Source organism: Diadema setosum, chromosome 3 (assembly GCF_964275005.1).
Source record: "Diadema setosum chromosome 3, eeDiaSeto1, whole genome shotgun sequence".
Taxonomy (NCBI): domain Eukaryota; kingdom Metazoa; phylum Echinodermata; class Echinoidea; order Diadematoida; family Diadematidae; genus Diadema; species Diadema setosum.
The window spans coordinates 23,640,021-23,664,064 of record NC_092687.1 but is presented as its reverse complement, the minus strand read 5'-3'; the positions used below and the strand labels follow the sequence as shown (position 1 = coordinate 23,664,064).

The following is a 24,044-nucleotide window of genomic DNA, read 5'->3' as shown; positions in this document are numbered from 1 at the left end:
CTTCACAGATTGTAATAAAATTCAGGTTAGGCCATGAAAGCGCTGGCTTCATTGCTTGCTGAGGAGAGGAAAGATACAAGTCATTTCCACTTCGTATTTCTTCTCCATGCCAGAAAAACAAGAAGAACGAGACGATTGTTATTGTTGTCATGTTGCTACATTGCACAACAATGAAGATTAAAGGAAAGAATATAGTTGTAAGTTTTTGACCAAAAAAAAAACACGCGAATTTGTTTGTTTTTCATATATCATTTTGAGCACAAACCGATGGGAGAGCTGAAAAAATCGCTCAACCTCTGTGACAAGTTATCCTGTCTAGCAATTACTCATTTATTAGTTTCATTTACTGATCCAGGTCAGGTAGCAAGCTACACAAGGAGAGACTTGCAGCCGTTTTCGGGTCGATTGAGAAGACGGGTACCTACGAGCTGACGGAGGCCGAGCTTACTTTTGGAGCCAAGACGGCTTGGAGAAACGCAGCCCGCTGTATTGGCCGCATCCAATGGAACCACCTTAAGGTTCTTCAAATTCACTTTAGTTTATCCAAGAAAATAGATAAATGAACATATCAATTGCAGACAAGTTAATGCAAAATTGTATGTTTTGTTGGTCAAGCCTGTCTACATGTTCGGTCATGCATGGGAAATTCGATAACAGTTCTTGTGTGCATGTGGCTTAAATAGACATGCAGTTATGAATTTATGTAATATCTGAAAAGTGTTAGTTAAATTGTTCCTTTTTGTGGCATAATTTTTTCTAAAGTTATTCTTGTGGCTATGGAAACTTCCCCATTTACAGAGTATCACCCTTACGTGTCTCATTATGTAGAGTTAAGACCATGCCGTCAAAGAACAACCACGTTCCTTTTACGATTTTCGTTTGGCTGTATGTGAATGTTATGTGACTAAAAACAACAGCAAAATATAGTACCTAATATAGAATTATGCTTTTTTGATGAAGAAAAAATAATGTTCTCCTAGCCTACCTATAAAAGGAAAAGAAATTTACGAAATAATTATAGTCAGTTCAACAAAATATGCGAACAACTCTTAGAGATGATAAAACCTACCTTCCCTCGAAGAAATGCGTATAGGTTGAGACTCGCTTTAGTTTAAAAGCAAAAACGTGCTAAGCACAGGAGGATATCTGACATTTATATCGACAGAGGCCGAAAGCAACATATTACCTATAGATTAATTAAAGCGCAAAGTATAACTTAAGGCACAAAGAATGAGAACACTGAGATTGAAATAGAAATCAACATTGATTGGGAGCAAGCATTGAAAGTCATATATATGTATATGCTGAAATAGAATTATTGCTAATCAAGAGATTGGTCATTTTATTCCATAAGCCTTGTCCGTCTTGGACTACGTAACACAACAATAGGCATTTGTTTCAAATTCAACGTGTCACTGCCTGCAACCAGGAATAGCCTGGTGGTAATACCATTGCCCGGAAGTGTAGATGACAGTGTCTATTCTTACCGACTTCTTTTTTTCGACAAGTTTGTTACAATGTTGATTAACAGTTGCGATGTTTATAGAAAGGGAGACAAATGATCAAAGTCTTTCATTTTCCATGATTATTGTTACTTTTGCTTTCTTTCCAAGGTGTTTGACGCACGAAAAGCGATTTCGTCAAGTGACATGTTTGACGCTCTCTGCAGCCATTTGAGTTATGCAACGAACAAAGGGAACATAAGGTAACCAAAGGCCTGGAAGGTACAAATGGAAAATTGTACTCACCCTCGCCCACCTTCATTCCCACAATACATTCATTGACACAACAATCATGAGATGTATCCCGCAAGTACATGCAGTAGCAGTGCAAACATGCCGAGAGCTAAACCCTTAGGCATCCACTCAGGGCATAGTATACAATCGACTCAACTACCACTGCAATATCCTCTTTTATTTAACTTCTAGATGGTTCTAAGGAAACCCTTACCATGATCTTGGCACTGTCTCACTGGTATCTAAATGATGAATAAACTCAGTAGATGTTGTTTAATCGGTTAATTAAACAGCTCGATATCGTTGCCCAGTGGATTCTTTTCATTTCTCCTATTTCATTACATTTTACTTATTTTCACATCTGATAAAAAGCATTTACAAAGAATACAAGAACTATACATAGAACATTGAAACAATACAGATAAAATGTATTACTTCTATAATCTGACAAGAGACAAAACACAACATGGACATTTTCCATGTGACCAAATAGCTTCAAGTGTGATACTTTATCAACAAGAGAGATTTTACTTTACAATACTTTTATGTGCTTCAGGTCAGCGATCACGATCTTCCCCCATCGCAAAGGTCACAGGGGTGACTTCCGGGTGTGGAATAGCCAGCTGATTAGCTACGCAGGATACAAACAGAAAGACGGATCCATCGTAGGAGACCCGGCAGGAGTAGAATTCACACAGGTATGTGGGATCCCATTTTATTTACACTTTGTTTTAATTTGGCTTGGGATATCTCAGCCAGTTCAATATCGATTTTGATTCTCTCTAACAATAATTTGTTTGCTCTTTAATATTTCATATATTAAGTGGTTTCTAATTGTCTCTAAAAAGTTAAAACCTGAATCACCATCTCAACAGAAGCTATACCATCCCTTTAAAGAGGACTCAAGATGATTTTCATGATTCCACATCATGCAGTGTGCATAATCGATAGTGACATGTTTAAATCTGTGAAATTTATTGTAGTCCTTCAGCAGATAAACCAGTATGGAGGAAAAAAAAGTTGCACTGAACATGGATGATGACGTAGGAGGCTCACATATTCCATTAATGTAGCACTGTTATTAACTACCATTCCACTTGCTTTGCAACTTTACCAGTGTAGAACTTATGGATTCTAAAAAGGGCTTCAGTGACTTCAATAAACAGATGATTTTATATCTGGCGACTGATACAGGTGTGTGAAAAGCTAGGATGGAAAGGGAAAGGGGGTCCTTTCGAAGTCCTCCCACTCGTTCTACAAGCCGATGGCGGGGAGCCAGAGATGTTCGATATACCGTCTGATCTCCTGCTCCAAGTGCCGCTTGAACATCCAAAGTGAGTGGTATTACCAAGGAGGTTCGAGAGATGGAGTTACAACCGACTATGATTATTCAATCAGCTGTCAGTTTTCTATGGATGGACAAAAGAATTCCACAGGTGCATTTGTGCCTTTGATGTTCGATGCTTGAAGTCGCCATCTTTCTGAGCAATCTGAAGATTCATTTTTAACGCTAACATAATGTCGGGCATATGCTGCTCTTTTATATATGCAATGAAATTTCACCTAATGATAAAGCATATAAAACAAAAGTCAATTCCGTTCGAAAATATGTGCAAAAGTGTAAATCTGAGCTGTATTTTGTGAAATTGTTTGAAATTTTACCCTCATGGAAAGCCGGTTTTATCACTTTTCTCCTTATTTCCGCCTAATGAAACTAATATGGTATCATCTTCAAGTATAGTTCTTTATAAATTAATATGTCAGATTAGCGTACAGACACGTACAGTCGAGTAATTTTGATATCTGTTTCAGCAATATTTGAGCAATTTCAATTTGCGCACCCCCGTTCCTTTACCATTGTCTACTTCCAATCGTTTGTAAGTAGGGATGGCGAAAAGTAATTACCATCACAAAGACATATCTTCCTTGGAAAGTGGCTGGTGATTATGCGATGAGACACGAGTCAATTGTCTTCGCATCTGAGCGGCAGATCCAGTTTGACACATACTTCAAATATTTTTGAGTGGCGGCTTCGAGAATGGGATCAAAGCGAATAAGACTGTGGTGACTCCATTTCTCGTACCTCCTTGGTATTACAACAAGGATGAAGGGGTTAATTCCAGTGTTTTTGTTTTATTTTTGTCTGTGTACGTGTGGGCGTTTTGTGTATACCATTGCAAAAGGATGGGGCGGGAAAAGCACATGCATTGACATATGAATCACCTAATATCCTCCTAGGGTGTTAAACAAATTATTTCGTTTAATTTCATTGTACTTCCTTGGAAATAGAATGTAAGATTACCTATTGCAATGTCTGTCTAAGTAACATTTGTATAACAATTATTTATGATTGTATAAAGTGCATCAAAGGAATCGAGCTTTGATTATATACAGAGGCGCGCATTGGAAAGGACATTAAAGTCAAACAACACTTTGAGCTAACAAGCATAACATTTCTTTGTTTCCCATGTGCAGGTACCCATTGTTCAAGGAGCTGGGGCTAAAGTGGTACGCTGTGCCAGCCGTCTCCAACATGTTGCTCGACCTCGGTGGTCTTGAGTTCACCGCCTGTCCCTTCAACGGCTGGTACATGGGCACAGAGATCGGCGCCAGGGACCTGTGCGACAAGAACAGACTGAATATGCTGGAGGTATAGAAGACTTTATTTTTTCATGCGCTTTACATTACAAATAATTATAAAAGCCTCTAAATAATGCCTTAGATCTTGATCTTTGACCTCTGCTTATGTCTATAAACAGAAGGTGGGACGAAGCATGGGTCTGGATACCAGTACGAACTCGACTCTGTGGAAGGACCAGGCTCTTGTTGAGACCAATGTGGCCGTGCTACATAGCTTCCAGGTAAGTGTTTGTCTCAAAGAAGTTTAAGGATGGTATCACTTCCCTTAGCGAATTGTTAAACAGGAAACAATCCAACATAAGGGTCTTAAACATAAAAATCATAGTTGTTAGTAGGTATCGAACGGCTATTCTGGGGTTGTGAGAGAGAAATTAATCTTTCTACCTTAAAATTGTGATTTTCTATGCTTCTAAGAAAATGAACGTGACCATAATTGACCACCACTCGGCGTCGGAGTCGTTCATGAAGCACATGGAGAACGAACAGAGGCTTCGTGGCGGTTGTCCAGCGGACTGGGTGTGGATCGTCCCCCCGATGTCCGGCGGCATTACCCCGGTCTTCCATCAAGAAATGCTGAACTACGAGTTGAAACCATCTTTCGAGTACCAGGTTTGTGCTGCCAGGAACGTCCTCGCACGCTGTCTACGGTATAACCTATCAACAGCGACTTTTAAAGGGGAACGATCAGCAGCTGCGTGGTCGATAATATATTTGTTTTCTGTTTTACGATTTGTGTGCGCATTTTGTTTTAATCTATATTGTTTTGTTTTGGGGTGGGGTGGGGCAGGACTACTTAATATCTTAAAGAACAACTCAAGCGAGTGTCGAGAGAAGATGTTTCCTACTAAACATCCATTATCATGTTGAATCTAACTGAAAATAAAGGGTCTACGAGACACATTATAATGTTCTATAATTAGTTTCTGTGAAAGCAAGCAAAACGTTAACATCCCGTGATTTGTTCATTCTTTGTCTGGGTTTGTGCAGAACGTCTACCATTCACTCTGTCTGCCTGTCTGCCTGTCAGTCTGTCTGTCTATATACCTGATTTAGCTGTATCTATTAACCCTTTGGGTTTTTGAGTGCAAAATTGCAGACACCGTCCAAAGTCCCCTTATGGCACAGCAAGGGTTAACGTCAACTTGACTATGCTGTAGCATTCCACTACAAATTCGACATTAGTAGAGCAGTTAAGCCCTCAAAATCATGAGAATTGTGCAAAATTTGACTAAAGCATGAAACTTTCACCAGTGTTAGTACATACCATAAAATTCATCTTAAGATCGGGAGGTAAGTCTGATTTGACCTCTGATGACCTCCAGAGGTCAATGAACTTTAAATATCAAAATATTGATGTTTGGAGGCATTTGTGAATGATAGGCCTAGATCTTGGTTACACTGCACTAAAATGCATTTGAAGTGTTTGTTTGCAAAAACCGATAAGTCCATATTTGTCAAATGGAGATATTTGCGATTAAAGGTCGAGAAAAATGAAGAGAATAATAAGAAAATGTTTGCTTCTTTTGACCATAACTTCAAAAATGTACCTTTAAGTGTAGTGATCAATATATCATTTAAAAGGTATTATTTTGTATTTTATGACAGATACCGTACTTCAAAATCTTCAAAAATGGACTTATCGGTTTTTGCAAACAAACTCTTCATTTGTACTACAAATCTTCCGTTTCCACAGGGCATTGACAGGTTTCTACCTTTGACCTCTGATGACCTTTAAAGGTCAATGACCTCAAAATACCATAATATTGATCTGTGATGTTATTAGTTAATGATAAACATGGTTAAGATGTGCAAAACAGGCATGTCTGTTTTGCACTGAAGTTGTCTTCATATTCCAAAGAGCAAAGACAGGTTTCTACCTCTGACCTCTGGTGACCTTTAGAAGTTTTTATGCTCTCAAAACATCATAATATTGATCTGTGGTGTCATTAGTTAATGATAAACATGGTTAAGATGTACAAAACAAGCATATCTGTTTTACAATGAAATTGTCTGCATATTCCAAAGAGCACAGACAGGGCTCTACCTTTGACCTCTGGTGATCTTTAGAGTATGTACAAAACAAACATATCTGTTTTACAATTGTAGCCCAGATGGCTACTAGCACATAAAATAAAGAACAAAATAGAATAGAATAGAATAGGATAGAGAGTAAAAGAAAACAGAACACTGCATTCGTTTTCCTAGTTACCCTGTGACGTCAATATGCTCAGTATTTTCCCCTTCTTGGAGTTTATGAAACCGTTTATCTTCCTTCCAGCTATTTTTTTTTTTTTTTTGTCGAAACCCCCTCTCCCAAGAAAAGTCTATGGTCATAGAAATTACAAATTAGACATTGGCTACTTTCCCCGCTAGTGGTCAGTTCCAATGGCTCTCCATCCCCAAAGTCCCGCACCAAATTACGGGGAATGACATGATGGCGTGTTTTTACCCTCTGATCCCTCAACATAAAATGATCTTCTGAGCTGGAAGGTCGCCCTCCTGCCAGAATTTATCTCTCTAAAGGGCTTTTTACACAAGCAAATTTTTGCTTGGTCCCGTACCGACGGTGGGGCTCAGGGGAGGGGGGGGGGGGGGGGGTCTTAGCCCCACCAATAAGGAATTCATTTCTAGTGAACACCACACCCCAATATAAGATTGAGCCAATGAAATGCTTTAGGGTGAGGAAGTTTGTTAGCAAATTACTTATTTAAAAAAAAAACACACACATGTTTGAGCCGAGAAATCAGTTAGAGTGGCAAGCTGTAAATTTGACGACAAATCCAATATCTATGTATCTGTACAATAAGAGGGTCGCCGGCTTGGAGAAGGTCGTAAGGAGCTTTTGAGAACTTACACAATAATGACGTTGTCTTCATATATGTATATATATATATATATATATATATATATATATATATATATATATATATACATATGTATATATATATATATATATATAAGAGAGAAATCGTTCAAGAGGAATGACTTTAATTTACGTTTGAAGGCATTTCAAGAGATGTAGTCTGATTTGTTAAGGGGCAAATCATTCTACTGTTTTCTTTTGAACATGTATTGTGTTGAAAAGTTCTTCGCAAAATTCCAGGGAAAATGTGTACATGAAAATTCCTATGTTCAAAGCATGTAATGGGAAATGCAAACAGTATGTGCGAATGCTTCTATGTTTCCTGTTAAACTTAGTTGTGAGTGGGGAAAAGAAAAGTCTCGCTCTACCATGTCTACACCACAAGACCTACGGATATCTAAGCTGGAGGTGGGTTGGAATGTCTTGTTTAGAGCATCAACCTAAGTACAGATTATTGGCACGCTATCTTTTGAAGAGAAACAACACTTTGTTTCACATTGTTAGTGGGGAAAAGAAAAGAAAAGGAAAGAAAAGAAAAGAGAAGAGAAGTCTCGCTTCATGAGAGATGTTCAGATCCCGCTCTACACCACAACGCCTAGGAATACGGATGTCAAGGCTGGAGGTGGGTTGGAATAGAGCACCAACAATAATTGCAGATTAATGAAGAGGAACAATACTTTGTTTCACACACAGAAAGACAGTTGATAATCATCCGCTCGCGTGAAATCAAGCAGAAATTTTTCAAAACATTTCAAGAGGCATCTTGGTGAATTACAGTCTGTTAAACGTGTCAACATAATGTGAAAAACAAATTGAAGGTCACCTGCAATACAGCCTTGCATTTTCCGACATCACAACTTCACGTGAAATAATCAACACGTTCCATATTATACTCGTGATGGAGAGGGAAAATAATAAACAACATTGCAAGATTGATGAAGACAACAGACGGGAACTGATTTCACGTAAAATACATAAACATATACATACTGCAGTATGTATTTTGATTTCTCCATGCATTTTCCCAGATCATTACACACAATCATTACACATGTATACTTGATATGGTGTTCAGCTCACTGTGTGCAGACTGAGCACGATCCGATAATTCAGAACCTTTGTCTGAGAAAGGATTGTAGCCTATCCCGCGAGTCAAAAAGAAGCTTTCTTATCATCTCGTGCATCCTGTACTCTATGCGCAATGCACCCATTATAGAGACAAGTTTGCCTTCACCCAAACTGTTTAGATATTGCCAATGGAAGACTCTGATGATCGCATACAGTGGCTGTGCACCTGGAAGAACGCTGGTCTGACCTCAGGATAGTTAGTGGTGGAGATCTGTGTGCCGATCCGTGCAATGTAAGCTCAATCGCGTGCTTCACTGAAGACGTAGATGCTGCCCTGTCTTGAAAGAAATCGAGGGTATACATCTAGACCAATTTCAGCAGGAGGTTACACTGAATCATCACTTGCTGGTAGAGAGTTTTAACTGGATGATATTACCCGCTGCCGTATTACCCTGATTCACACATTGAATGCAAACCGGATGGCGGCCATATTGGAAACAAGCAACATTAGGGCATGGGGGGCACAACTCTTGGCCAGGCCCAATTGTTGAGGAGTATCGAGTATAAATAAGACAATAAGAGCAAATAGTAGTTCCACACCTATTTGTAAGTGAGGTACCTAAAGATATCATTTAAAAAAAAAATGCCCCAAGTTGCCTGACTTAATGACCTAAACTTAACTGGATGACAATAGCAAGACACAGGATTACTTCATGTGGAATGCATGTTAGGCCTCACAGTATGTCGTTTTCCAGATGGTCCATGACGTCACTGTATGCTTCAGGACCATGAGTGGGAGTCAGTCATCGGAACCATACAGCCCACGAGCTCGAAACTAGGTAGCATTGCCCATTGCCCATGAGCTTGACACTAAGTTGAGGCAAACCAGGCCCATAAGTGTCCGACACGTGGGGGGGGGGGGTCCACGAGACCAATACACTGAATAGATTAAGCTCTCTGAAATACATATATTAATCTCGTACCGTATGCCAAGTTCTCCTCGAGTGTCGAGCTCGCGGACCGCACAACTTGTGGGCCTATCATATTTGATGTCGAGCTCATGGCCCTTGTTCATCTAGGCCCGAATTCTCAAAGCTGGAATAACTATTCCGCAGAATATTTGTTCCGGGGAATAAGTTATTCCACCCTTGAGAATAGATTCCGGGGAATAAATCGCGTCATTTTACGTCACGAGGGCCTGATTTGCATAAGAGGCGTAATAAATCGGCGGAATAAGCGGTGTAATAAAGTTATTCCACCTTTGAGAATTCGGGCCTTAGTGTTTAGGTCACAGGATGTATGACTCGTGAGCTGCGTAACTCATGGGCTGTACGACTCTTGAGTTGTTTGACTTGTGACGTACACCTGATGAGATGGGCCTGTTGTTTTCTGGTTAGCATCTTTCACCCTTTCATCCAGTTCAAGGGACTTTGCCATATGCCTGTTCACATACCATTAAGCATCAACCCAAAACATGGTACTCCTCTCCCCACTTTCCATGTTTAAGCGTACAAATTTTGTCCAGTGCAAATTTGATAATGTTGCACATAATTTCATGCAACCTAGGCTGCACAACTAACCCAAACATAAATATTATACAGTATGTCTCCCCCAACAAAAAAAAATAAATAAATAAATAAATAAAATCAGATTTTCGCATTGATAACACACAATATGATTTTCTGAATGCTACTCCAGGGTCTTAAAATATAAAATTTTAGCTCTATTTTGCAGTAAACTCCATTCGATTTGGTTAAGCGGTCACAGAAAAATGTGGATTGTTTTAAAGCATGTCATGAGTTTGATTCTTCCAAGTTTAGCACTTCGATGATCTTGTGTGTGAATACAATAGACAGAAGACATTTCTCTTTGACCACTGAAGCAAATCGAATGGGGTTTCCTGTAAGATGTGGGCAATGAGGTACAGTTTCATACCCTGAATTTGTATTTAGATTGATTCAATATTTTTAAAGATATCATTGCGGAGGGTCCCGTTGTGTATGATTTTTTTTTTTTTTTTTTTGGGGGGGGGGGGACATACGGTATTTGATGTCACTGCCATTACTGAAGACACGTAAGCTTCATTTCTGAAGTAATTGACCGCTCACATTCCTGAAACATTTAACTATGAACCAATGCTCTGTGGAATATGCATACATGCTTTGATTATAACGTCAAGGCGTGATTTGTAACTGATTAAACTTTTTGGATTAAACCAATGAAGCCAAACATAAATAATTGTAATCCTACACAAATTTTGATATTCTAAAGTCTGACCTCACATTGACCTTAGATGTCAAAGTTGGCTATGTACAGGGTAATGACCAATGTTCTGTGGAATGAGAAGACACTTCTATTGTAGCATAAATGCTAATAGCATAATGCGTGATTGCACACCAGGTATACACTTAACCATTGAATATACGTCAAATATCAATATTCTGATATTTTGAGGTCATTGACCTGTCACAGTCCTCGGAGGTCAAAGGCAGAGACATGTAAATAATTTCCCTTGATCTGAGGAATAGGAAAGCGATTCAGTTGTAACACAAATGAATTTTTAAGACATCGTTATCATGTTTATCATCAACCAATTGCACAAAATATCAAAATTCTGATAATTTGAGGTCATTGACCTCTGGTGGTCATCAGAGGTCAAAGGTAGAAACCTGTCAAGGATCGGTGGAACATTGAGGCAATTCCACTGTAAAAAAAAAACAAACAAACAAACAAACAAACAAACAAACATGGTTTAAGTACATCATTGCCGTGTTTATCATTAATCAATGACAAAATATCAATATTCTGATATTTTGAGGTCATTGACCTCTGGAGGTCATCAGAGGTCAAAGGTAGAAAACTGTCAGGGTTCTATGGAACATGAAGACAATTCCATTGTAACAAAAAATAGTTTTTAGTACATCATTACCATTTTAACATTCATCAATGACGCAAAATATCTATTTTTATCAAATTTTGAGGTCATTGACCTTTGGAGGTCTTTAGAGGTCAATTCAGACTTACCTCCCGATCTTAAAATGAATCTTATAACATGTACTAACACTGGTGAAAGTTTCATGCTTTAGTCAAAATTTGCACAATTTTTCGGCTTATCTGCTCTACTACATCAAGTACATCTCTGGTTGTTGTGAGAAGCATGTTACCAGGAAGGGCAATTCATCAGTCAAAATGTGCTACAATTACACTGCATCTGTTGTTTGTGTCCCGATCGTTCCCAGGATGACCCGTGGAAGAGCGGAGCGTGGAGGGCAGGTAGAGGTGCCACAAACGGACAATACCTCTCCTCCTTCAAGAGCGTTGGAAGGTGAGGACACAACCATTTCAAGTCATGGTGCGTGTGTGTGTGTGAGAGAGAGAGAGAGAGAGAGAGAGAGAGAAAGAGAGTGCGCGAATGTGTATATGCGTGTGTGGGTATGTGTCTTTCTTTTACATACAATATAACGCGCAAGGTGGCCCAAAACTTGAAATTTGAGCCTGGCGCAAGGTCAGAATCTGAGAATATTGCAGAAATTGTTTGTGCGCGGAGCGCATATCACGAGAAAGCAGGAGTAAAGCAATATTTCACAGCTTATCTCTCTTTGTGCTGCTTACATTCAATGTTCTCTCTTATGTTTTGCACACAAATACTGTATCTAATTACAAGGTACTTTGATGTTTCTTATGCTTTGCACATGTTCTTCACATGTTTGAATACATTTAATTTCGAGCTTGTTGCAAATTCTTCAGGATGTTGCAAAACATGGTCCTGGCATTTTTTTGAAGATGTTGCACAAGATTTGAGGATGTTGCTCAAGAATTTGAGCATGTTGCAGCGAAGTGCTGAAACCCCTCTTGGACCACCCTGAACGCGTATCGCTACTATTTCATTTCATTTCATTTCATTTCATTTCATTTCAAACGGTAAACCTGATACCAATGACACCGATGATAACGAAGAAGTATTGTCAATCTGCCTGTCTTGTTTAGGTCAATTTACATCAAGAAGAAGTGTTTCAACAAAGGTTTCGTAATTTGATTACTATTGTTGCATTCAGACAATGTTATGAAACAATTAACAAATGATAATGAGAATGTTTGGAAGTTTTATGTCTTGTGCGTGTCGACATAGAGTCTGTGGAGCAGACATCAACAAGAGAGGTTCTTAAAAAGGTTTAACGGCTCAACTCACACCATTACTTTCAGAAAATGTTGTTGTTATGAAGTTTACCTGTGCAGTCCATATGCATTGTGTAAGAGCATTTTTCCGAGTCTATTGAGGCAAGAATCCTGCGCTCCGCAAATAATTTGTACTCACCGTTGTACCCATACACGCTTAATGGACTGATTCACTTTAATGTCAGGGTTATTAATTGTACTTGTATTTGTAACTATATATATATGTATATGTAATGTTATGGATACATGTGCATTGTACTATCATTTCTGGGCACTTGATTGTTCCTCGGAGGAATATGTAAATAAAGAGTTCGACAAGATGACCGAGATCGACCAAACACCTTGTTTGAGAGTCTGGGTATTTTTGGTGGTTATGATGGTTCGTTAAGCCAAGTTAACCTCCGTAACAGTAATGAATGTATGATATTTGTATTTTTAACTCTTGTGGACCCTTTTGAAAGCCAGCCTTTTCTTGACGAGAGTGTTCCACCCTACGAGTGGAAAATAAAATTGAACTGAAATGAATTGAATATTTGTTACAGGGCAGTGATGTTTGCTACAAGATTGATGGGTAAAGCCCTCGCCAAGCGAGTCAAGACCACCATTCTGTACGCCACAGAGACAGGCAACTCGGAGAGGTTTGCTAGGATGTTATGCGAGATGTTCAACCACGCCTTTAATGCAAAGGTGACTGATGACTTTAATAAGATTATTTCGATTCAACTCAATTCAATTTTGTAATATATTTAAAAATACATCGGAATGAAGAGACTGGAATCTATGTTACTCTAATAGCACAATACAGAGGGTGTAGATCAATTATAGACATTTCTTCACAAATCGCCTAATAAGATTATAGGGTTTTCGTTACATAGCATGTAGAAGGGCCAACTAAAAAGTAATGAAGCATACGACAATATTCCCTAACTACTCCACGCTTCTCTCATTATGGTAGTACATCTACAAAGCATAATGTGTTAGGTGACCGTGTATCACAAAACAAAGTCGCACCCATTGATTTTACGTGAGGACTCAAAAAAAAAGTGAAAGGGGTCAACCAAATTAATATTGAGTTTTTCATATTTTCTGAAAGAGCTACCCTTCTTCTACATTATTCCAAAGTTAGGGATCATAAAATGAATGGGAAAATGCATTTTCAACAGTTTTTCTACAACACTTTTTTTTTTTAGAGTAGGTAATTTTTTTTGTTTTTTTTTTCTTAGAGATCAGGTGTGTCTTAGACGCCCCTTTTCATTTCTTGATAACCCTTGCACACTCTTTATTTTCAGGTCTAGTAACTTGTGGAGGGATAAAGTTACTGCTTTGAAAGTTGGTATTAATCATAAACAGAATGTGTTAATGGAGCATGTTTAATTTCAGCCTAATCTGAAAATCTCTTCATTGTTGTTGCTCCAGTGGTTTACACCCTGTTTTTGTCCCATTCATTGCACAGCTAGCACGGTTTGATGAAGATTAAGCCCTTGAATAGATCCTGTACTTCAGAGCCTCTTTTCTCGGCTTCACACTTTTCCAAACTGTGTGCTTTCTTTCCAATATTTAGACGGGTTAGGAGAGTCCATTTCAATTGAATTATACATCATTTTAAAACTTAGAGTCTCCTCTTTCGGAATCTGCCCTTAACTAAAAATCTGTGTCTGGCGACTTTTTGTTGGTTTTGTGATGCAGGGTCACATATATTTGAGTTCGTTTGTGCCCATAGTGTTTTTGTGTTCTGTATTCTCATAAAAGAGCAATACCACAATACCTTTTTCATTGTGGTTTTCCCGAGACACATATTTTGCTATTGTTTTCGTGTTGAGGAGCATAGTTTATTGTATAATTTGATTTCATTGGGACTGTATTGACAACCAGACTGATGTTCGATAATTTATGAGTTGGCATTGTATTCTCCTATCCCAGATGAATCCTCCAATATTAAAGGAAAAATCTTTCCTGATATTATCAAATATCAAAGAAGTAGATCTATGATTATTTTTGGGGAAAAAGTTAGAAATCTTTTGAAGTTTAGAAAATATGAAAAATTAGCAACTCTGTGAGACGTAGTTGCTAAGCAGTTCCCTCTTCTATTTGGATAAAGGAATTTTCAAATCTTATTTTTCTCTAATATTTGGGCAGAGACAGTAACTGTTCTTAACCTTTGATGAGGGCATGTAGAAGCATTATTTTTTCATATACCAAGAACAGGTCTAAAATAGTTTTTAGGGACAAAAAGGAAATTGGTAAGTTACTGTGGACAAAGAGAATGGAAAGTTGTTCAACTACTATACATCACACAGAATTGCCAATTAACCTTCCTTTCTAAACTTCAACAGTTAATCATATTTCTCTTAGTCTGTGAGGTTATCCCAAAAGTTTCCATTATCTACTTTTCTGATTTTTTCAGTTTTCATACAAAGCAATATAGAATCGTAATGCAATTCCTCTTTAAGTTGCGGTCGTAGTTTCTCATGTTACTTGTGTGTAACTAGTCTACGATGAAGTCACTTTTTTTCCATGTTGCCTCAAACAATTTTAAAAGGTGGTGTGCATGGAGAACTACGACGTAGAAAACATTGAGAGCGAATCTCTCCTGTTGGTTGTCACAAGTACCTTTGGCAATGGGGATCCACCGGAGAACGGGGAGGTAAGCACTTCACTCTCACCTTGTTCGATAACAAGAAATATAGCAAACACAGTAAGGATCCAGCTGACATACCGTGGTTCGGTGCCTTCCATTTCTAACTGGCACTGCGGGAAGTCCAATTGGAGCAAGCAGTCCTACAATGAATTCTTATATAACTGCACTCAACTGTAAACATACCAAATGCCAGTCTGCGCTAATGGCTTGAATATAAGCCAGTTCGGGGTTAGCTCATGGGCACATCGGTACAAATGACCTTTCTTCTTTCTCAGTTGATTAGGCACTCCACGACTTTTCAAGCGAGAGAAGGTATTTCAGCTTACCCGACGTAACAATTTATGGAATTCATCAGTCATGTTCAAAGAAAGAATGAACTTGAGTAGACCAGGTGACCAGAATGATCCATCAATTAGCACTTTGGAAAGCATCCATTTCATTATTTCGCATTGAATGTATTAACTATCATTTTCTATTGATATTGTCAAATACCGCATTTGCTGTCAGGTGGATGTGCTAGCAAGCACCACTCATAATGATCGCTTGAATAATCATTACATCACAGATGCTTATCTCAGTGAATAAAAAACCAACATGCTCTGCCGGTACTGATGACCTTTTTCTGCTCATGCTCAAAGTGGAACCCCGAACTGGCTTATTGTGGGCGCACCACTCTGCAGTGTGATTGGTATTCAGACCCTGAGCGAGATACGATACGAACGGCAGAAGAAATATAAAAGTCTCTTTTTTAAAACGTGATCATTAACATCAACTTACATCAGTATTATCGTTGTTTTCCAGCATGGTCATTACTTTGTTTACTATTTGCTCATTCATCACTGTCATCTTCATCGTTTCAATCAACAACACCACCTCGGTCATGTTCACCATCAACAGAAGCAGAAAGCCGATGCATTGATTTAGCAAATGGAAGCCTAGTATAGCTCCCCTTTATAGGTCATCTTTGATAAGTTATTGGCACATTCAATTTTTGCACATGTGGCTGTTATGAGTGTCGTTAATGGAGTCTTCATTATGTCGTCTAGAGGGTTTGAAGTCCCATTATTTTTTTTTTTAATCTCAAGTCCGATGTTGACAGAGTCTGCACCATCTTGTTTGTCAGATTTCATTCTATTTTCTAGAGTCAACCTTTAATGATGATGAATTACAAGTAATCTTTATCATGATATATTACCTCATGATAATGGATAGTGACGTTGCTTGTGCGCAATCGTGTTTTAGAATCTGAAAAGCCGTCTTTCGTTGTTGTCTTGTGCAGAAATTTGGAAAGTTTCTATTCGAGCTCTGCAGGGATGACCCCGGAAGCAAACCAAGCTGGTGGGTGTCACTCCTTCCGGGTCGAGTATTTTTGCAGTATGAAGGAATCCGGAGTGTACTCTCCTAAAAACCGAAACTCCACGCTGCATTCAATTTATTTTGATAATTTGAGTACCATTAAACAGACGGAATGCTAAACACTGGTGAAGATTTTATCTTAATCAGACAAATAGTCAAAGTTTCGAAATGTAATTTTCAAGTGTAATGTTTTTATTTTCACTGAACAGTAATTAGTGAAAAAACTATACGGTTAACCAAATGAGGTAATGATCTCATAGCTTATCCATTGGTTTCTCGATTTCAAAAGTTAATTCTTTCTCTCTATCAATGATGCAACAATTATTAACATTTTGTCATTTTCATTTTCCCTGTACAAAGTAACCATTGCTAGATTGTTAGGTTTCAAGATTGTCATGATGAAAGGAGTATAAGTTCTTTCTTAATTCGTTCTTTTTTAATCTGCTTCATCAAAACAAAAGAATAAAACCTTGGTATGGTTGAAGAAAATTTGTGAAGGCATCAACATGTTTCTTTAACCATTTGGCATGTTTGAAAGTGACCGATGTCATTATTTCTTGGAATATTCTTTTATCCGTCTTTTTGCAATTTAAACTGTTTTTTGTGTTTGATTTCGCACTAACCATGTTTCTATATCAACTGTTAATAGAAAGCTGTTTCATTTCAAAGTAAAGCAGGAAAGGAGAAAGAAAAGATGAAAACGCAGATAAACGAATAAATTTAGGTATGAATTCAAAGGCAGCGCTCTGTATTCGAAGAATTAGAAAGTTGGACTAAGATTCGTACCCACAACAGAAAACTGGAGAGTAGGGTACTATTAACTTCAACCTAATGATTATATATTATACAAAATCCACTTGGTACCTGATATCAAAAAATTATGTATCATTCAAGTATGCAATGATACTTTAAGGAGAATTCATTATTCCTTCAACAATGCAGATGAGCCATTCAATTCAATTTCGTATTTAACAATGTCGGATTACTCTCCGTATTCTGAAAAAAAAAAACCCACATTCCTTGAAAATAAATATTCATTGTATTATATCGCACATAGAACGGAAACTATTCTGTGAAATCAGTGGTAGGCCTTGATCTCACCTGTTCGAAAAATAGCGCCGAAGCACCGTCAATGTCCCCGTCATCGAACCATTGTCATCTAAGTGTCACTGCCAGTTTGTGAGAGAAACACACACACACACACACACACACACACACACGCACACACAAAATGTACACTCGCATTTCGATAAGAAAATGTAAGATGACTGCGTTGCTCAAGACAGGATGAAGGATTACTATAAGTTAAGAAATAATTATATTAAAATACCCACTAAATAACTTCATCCTCACATTCTATTTTCGCTAAACTTTTGCAGGGATTCAGAACATAATCTTGACAGGCAAATACGCCGGCAAAGCAGGTAATAAAAGTACTCCTACATAATTATTATGTGTTAAGGGAAACCTCCTATATTATCAAATAATGTAATGAATTCGTGTATTATTATTATTATTATTATTATTATTATTATTATTATTATTATTATTATTATTGTTATTATTATTATTATCATTATCAAAGACTTATTTTGCACTATTTACACATAAAAATGGTTTATATAATGCTGTGTGGGGTGCGGGCCTAAATCAGGATGTTCTTGATTTGTTGTTGTTGTTGTTGTTGTTGTTATTTTAAAGATCGAAAGAAGAGAGAGAGAGAGAAATGGGGCCCTATACAAATAATTTGCCCCAGACAGCACTTATAACATAAAACAAACTTGATTTGTTCCTGTTTGCATTTTATTGAAATTTATTATACTTCGTTATTTTGTTGCAGGACCCCCAAGAATAACTGTGTATGTTTAAATCACTGCGTGATGGGGCTACTCCGAGAAAAGAATACTGAATAGATGAATAAGCTATTGTAAATTTAAATATATACTTGTGCCGGAGACAAACACACACACACACATACGCGCGCGCACAGATGTAGAGGTCCCATAGAAATAGAGACACTAACCCTTTCCTGAAAACATTATGCATATTTCCGACAACAAAAGTTATGTCTATTATAATCATTATACAATGTACATATGAGAATATATCAGTACATGTATTTTGAGCATGATAGATATCTTCATTTTGCATTTCCCTTCTGTGTGTCTACGTACGTGTATACGTAGTTACATGGAGGTCAACATGTATGTATGATAAAAGTGCACGATGTTGTATATGTTAAACTCACACACTGCCTTTTCGTGTTGGGTAATAAGCCAGTTCGGAGATAGCTCATGTGCACGTGGGTACAAATGACCTCTCATTTTTCTCAGTTGGTTAGGCACTTCACTCAATTCAAAGCGACATAATGCAGCAGCTTGCCCAACATAGCAATTCATGGAACTCGTGTTCTAACAAAGAATGAACCTGCGTAGATGAAGTGCCCAGAATGGTTCGTCAATCAACACTTTGGGAAGCATCCATTTCATAGTGCTGTTTTGAATACATTAACAAACTTTTTTTTCTGTTTACATTGCCAAATACCAGGCTTGCTGTCAGGTGGATGTACTGGCTGCAGGCACCATTTATAAGGATGACATGAATATTCATAGCATTACAATAAATGCTTATCTCAGTGAAATTAAAAACCAACCTGTCTCTCGGTACAAATGACCTTTTTCTGCTCATGCTCAAACTGGAACCCCGAACTGGCTTATTATGCACGAGTCAGTACAGGCCGATGTTTTAACCCTTTATGTAGCAATGAGTCAAATGTGAACAAATTCTACACACACACCAATGAACAGGAAATCAATGTGGCGTCAGAGGTTTAAGGAGGAAGCTGCCATCCTAAACTGGAGAACAAAAAAGTAATATTCAATTCAATTCAAACTTTATTGCATTTTTCGAAAAGAACATAAACATTTCACTTTCATTGGTAACAGAAAATAAGGTTACATAATCAAAACAAAGTAAAATTGAAAAGAGAACATAATTGTGGAACCTTGGGGTAACAAATAATGTTGTAATGAAAATTGAATGAAGTGATACAGACGATATAACATTACACAAAATATCGAAAAATGGAGGGACCCACTACAAAGGCAATGCTTGTAGAATGTGGGCCCCTCAGGTACAGAATGTCAATAGAAAATGAACTGATGCAAAAAGGGGAAAAAAGATCGGGAATAAAGTCAGATTAAAAAAAAAAGTCTGGAAGCCCAATAAGAAGACAGAGTAACGGACAGACACACATACACAGGCGAATGAACATTAAACGAGACTGAGACGACAAAACTTATGAAAGGAGACTTCAATACAAGACAGAACGAGACAAGGTTGACATAATAGGAAGACAATACAGCGGACAGAAAGGAAAAACAGATCCAGCGATCCTCGACAGAACTATGTCGAAAAAATATTGGGATGCGAGGAAGGGATACATAAATATGGAAAAATAGAGAGAAATAGATGCGGAGGTATCTACAAGTAGAATTGAATCTACTCAGTAAGAGTCTCAGGACAACAGGGACGAGAAAATATGTGAGAGTATGCTATTGGTAATCAAAATTCTCCGGAAAATAATTAAAATGAGCCATCAGGCTGATTCACTTCTGTAGGAACATAACATTGCAATAGAAACAACTTTAATCTCCTTTTAAATGAAAATATAGAAGGTGAATTTCTTATGTCATTATTCAGAAAATTCCAATACGTTGGGCCAGTATAAATAAGTGTGTTCTTAGCAAGAATCGTTCGTAAGAGAGGAAAGTGAAATTCATTGGAACGTCGAGTGGGATAGTCATGGAATGATTGATTTCTTTGAAACATAGAATCGAAAATGGAGGGGAGTGAGTTGTTGCTGTACGTATACATAAATTGCCCCAAATTAAATAAATAGAAATTTTTAATTTTTAGCAGCTTATTTGCGGCAAATAACATATTTGAGTGGGAGGGTATGAAAGGATAACTGATGACACGGAGAGCTTTCTTTTGTAGAAGGAACACTCTATCCAGTAGGTTCTGGTGACTGTTGCCCCAAACTAAAACACCATAATTAAGATATGGCAATATCAGTGACGAATATAACATAAGTAGTGATTTTTGTGGGATATACAATTTCATTCTATTCATAACACCTATATTACGTGAGATTATGTTGGATATATAATCAATATGTAACTTCCAGGAAAGTTTGTCGTCAACAATAATTCCAAGGAATTTAAAATGTGAAACTTGTTCTAAATGAAAATTATTCAAAACTATGCTGTACTCAAAATGTCAACAGTATTACTAAAAATCATATATTTCGTTTTTGGGCATTCAATGATAATTTATTGGCTCTTACCCAATTATTCACTTTTTGTAATTCAGTATTGACTTTTTGAACAAGAAAATTAACATCATTGTGGGCAAAAAAATACACTGGTATCGTCAGCAAAATGGATAAAGGATTGTACATCGGATGCCTGGCAAAAATCATTGATATAAACAATAAATAATAGTGGCCCTAATAAACTTCCTTGTGGAACGCCAAAATTCACTTCTCTTATTACTGAAAGATTGTCTTTAATTGTAACAAATTGTCTTCTATTTCCTAAATAACTCCTGAACCACTCCAAGGCCTTCCCACGTATTCCGTAATGTGATAACTTGTGGAGTAGAATATCATGATCAACTGTGTCGATTGGAGGCCTTGGGGAAGTCCAAGAAAATAGTAATTAAATGAGAGTGATTATCAATTGCATGAGCCACTTGATCAACAAAGTATAACAGAGCATGAGTTGTAGTATGCTTCTCTCGAAAACCAAATTGAGAATTAGTCAAAATATTATGCAACTTCAAAAAATTAATAGTTCTCTCATAAATGAGTTTCTCTAAAACTTTGGACAACGATGATAATAGTGAAATTGGACGATAATTACTGACTTCATATTTGTCACCCTTCTTAAATAATGGAGTTACTTTGGCCAGTTTCATCTTAACCCTATAAAGCCCAAGCTATTTTGACCCCTTCCAGGCCCAAGGGGGGGGGGGGGGCACATTGTGCCCCCCCTATATAACTTCTTTATTATATGATGTATGACCGTCATATTTGGCACATGGGTAAAGCAACTCATACTCTACAAGACCCAACATTTGAAATTTCCCAAGGTCATCCACTGAGGGCGCTATTAACCAAAATACAAAGAAATACATAGGAAATATGCTAAAATCGTGTTTTTTCTTTTTATTTCTTTATCCCAACTATATATGTTTTTATTTCATATCAATCATTTTCATATTTACCACAAAGGAAAAGCAAGTCAACCTTCACTATTTGTTACTGTTGAAATTTCTCAAGGTCAACATGTGGGGGCGCTATTCAATACAATATAAAGAAATATATGAAACCTATGATGTATTGCTTGGAATGGGGGTACATATATTGGTATCATATTTCAGATTTCCAAAATATTGAAATTTTAAGTTTGCAGGTTGATAATATGATGAAGAAATGATATTACAGGCAAAGCTTGTGTGAAGATAACACAAAATAAAAGGGTAGTCTTTGGAAAATGCCGTATTTTCGATTATTTCTATTATGTCTATTGTTTGATGCCTATGTCATATAAAAAATAAAGGAAATAATAAGACGACCATTTCAGGGTAATTCACAACCATAATAACTTCACATTTTGGTCCTTCAGCAAATTACAGCCAAGAAAACCCCCATTCCATCCATTATTATATTGTTAACTGAAATTTGAACAGAAAATCATGCAAAATCTGACGAACATGGTTGTCAGTTTACGGTTGCCATGGCAACCAGCAATATCGGATATAGCTAATTTATATATCAAAATGTTTGCAATAAGATTTTAGGAAAAGTCACCAAATTTGGTTGAAATCGAGTAAAAGGTGTAGGAGTGGCAAACGAAAATATGGTAGGGGGGCACAATGTGCCCCCCCCCCCTTGGGCTTTATAGGGTTAACAGGAAACACACCATTAGAAATTGATAAATTGAAAATATGAACAAGTGGATCAGCAACTGAAGATATAACACCTTTAAGAATACAATTATGTATATCATCATAACCAGAACTCCTCTTGTTCTTAAAGGAAGATACAATATCCATAATCTCATGCCTATTGGTTTCTTATATCTTTTCATTTCTGACCCTCTCTGCACCTCACTTCTCGTTAACAGCCAACCAGCCTTGTTATATAATTCCTATGCATACAAAGAGCGCGTACCTTTCACAGTCACGCATGGTCGCTCCCCATTATCCTCTGCATTCGCTTTTATCCCGCAGTATCACGGTGGGTTCCTGTCGTGTCAGTTTCTCTGTTGTGCCAACGTTAGCCATGGTTGCCCTCTAGCAGCAATGGCGCGGATAACACCTAGTCAGAATTGCCCCAATTCAGAATGAATGACAGGATAGAAGATGTACCTTTTCACTCTATGTTAGATGATGATTTTTATTATTTATTCAGACCTGTTACGCCAGAATTCGATTTTTTAGATAAAGAAGAAGCTTTTAATAAACGCGCATATCCCTTTGATGAACTAGTTGCGGACAATCTTAATTCTACAGCGGAAGAAATGCAGTATGATTTTAACGATCTGACTCAAGCTCCATTGTGTAATTATGTCACCTTGAATCAATTTAAAGATATTAGAAAGGGTTTTGTGAAAGATACATTTTCATTGGTACATTTGAATATAAGAAGTATGAATAAGCATTTTGAAGAATTGCAGCTATTGTTAGATAATCCAAATCAAAAAAAATTATTTTCAGTGATAGGACTCACTGAAACGTGGTTGTCTTCATGTCCAAAACAATCTTTTGCACTTGAAGGGTATAATATTTTTGCGAATAATAGATCTGATCGCTCTGGTGGCGGAGTCGCTTTATATGTTCTACGCTGCTTTGAATGCACTGTCCTTGATGAGCTTAGCAAAATGAATGACATTGTTGAGTCACTTTTCATTGAGATTACTGTTCCCGGTAATAAAAACATTGTAATAGGTATTATTTACAGACCTCAAAATTCCAACAACAGAGACTTTTTATCATATCTCACCGAGGTGCTTACAAACCCTTTATTTATAAACTCAAACTCTTTTATATTCGGTGATTTCAATATTGACTTGTTAAAGCATACAACGGACAACATCTCGGGAGAATTCCTTGAGACATTCTTATCCTTTTCTTTCTTACCTCTTATTTCGAAACCGACACGCGTTTCACGTCAGTCAGCCACTTTAATTGACAATATTTTTAGTAACGTTTTAACCCTCCCAAATTCGTCGATAATCTTATCAGATATTACTGATCATTTTCCAATAATGACGCACCTTAAATTTAGCCATATTAGTAATAATTCATCCCAGCGATATTTGAGGCGTAAAGTAACCCAAGAAAATTTGTCTTCTTTTTGTGCTTCCTTGGATAATGTTAATTGGGATTGTGTGTTTGATACTGATGACACTAATTTGGCTTTGAATAATTTTTTGGAAATTTTTGATAATCATATGGATATTCACATTCCTAAAAGAAAGGATAAACGGGGGAATTATAA

General features: G+C 37.3%; 1 protein-coding gene across 1 annotated transcript in view; it reads left to right on the top strand.

The window, feature by feature from the left end:
* Positions 1 to 24,044, top strand: part of LOC140246700 (nitric oxide synthase 1-like) — a 53,075-nt gene that overhangs the window by 7,779 nt on the left and 21,252 nt on the right. Inside the window, exons 3-12 of the mRNA XM_072326037.1 lie at positions 356 to 518; positions 1,614 to 1,705; positions 2,293 to 2,434; positions 2,931 to 3,070; positions 4,212 to 4,386; positions 4,496 to 4,597; positions 4,791 to 5,071; positions 13,026 to 13,170; positions 15,023 to 15,127; positions 16,401 to 16,459. Coding sequence (XP_072182138.1) covers positions 356 to 518; positions 1,614 to 1,705; positions 2,293 to 2,434; positions 2,931 to 3,070; positions 4,212 to 4,386; positions 4,496 to 4,597; positions 4,791 to 5,071; positions 13,026 to 13,170; positions 15,023 to 15,127; positions 16,401 to 16,459 — 1,404 coding nt within the window. The remainder of the gene's footprint in view (positions 1 to 355; positions 519 to 1,613; positions 1,706 to 2,292; positions 2,435 to 2,930; positions 3,071 to 4,211; positions 4,387 to 4,495; positions 4,598 to 4,790; positions 5,072 to 13,025; positions 13,171 to 15,022; positions 15,128 to 16,400; positions 16,460 to 24,044) is intronic.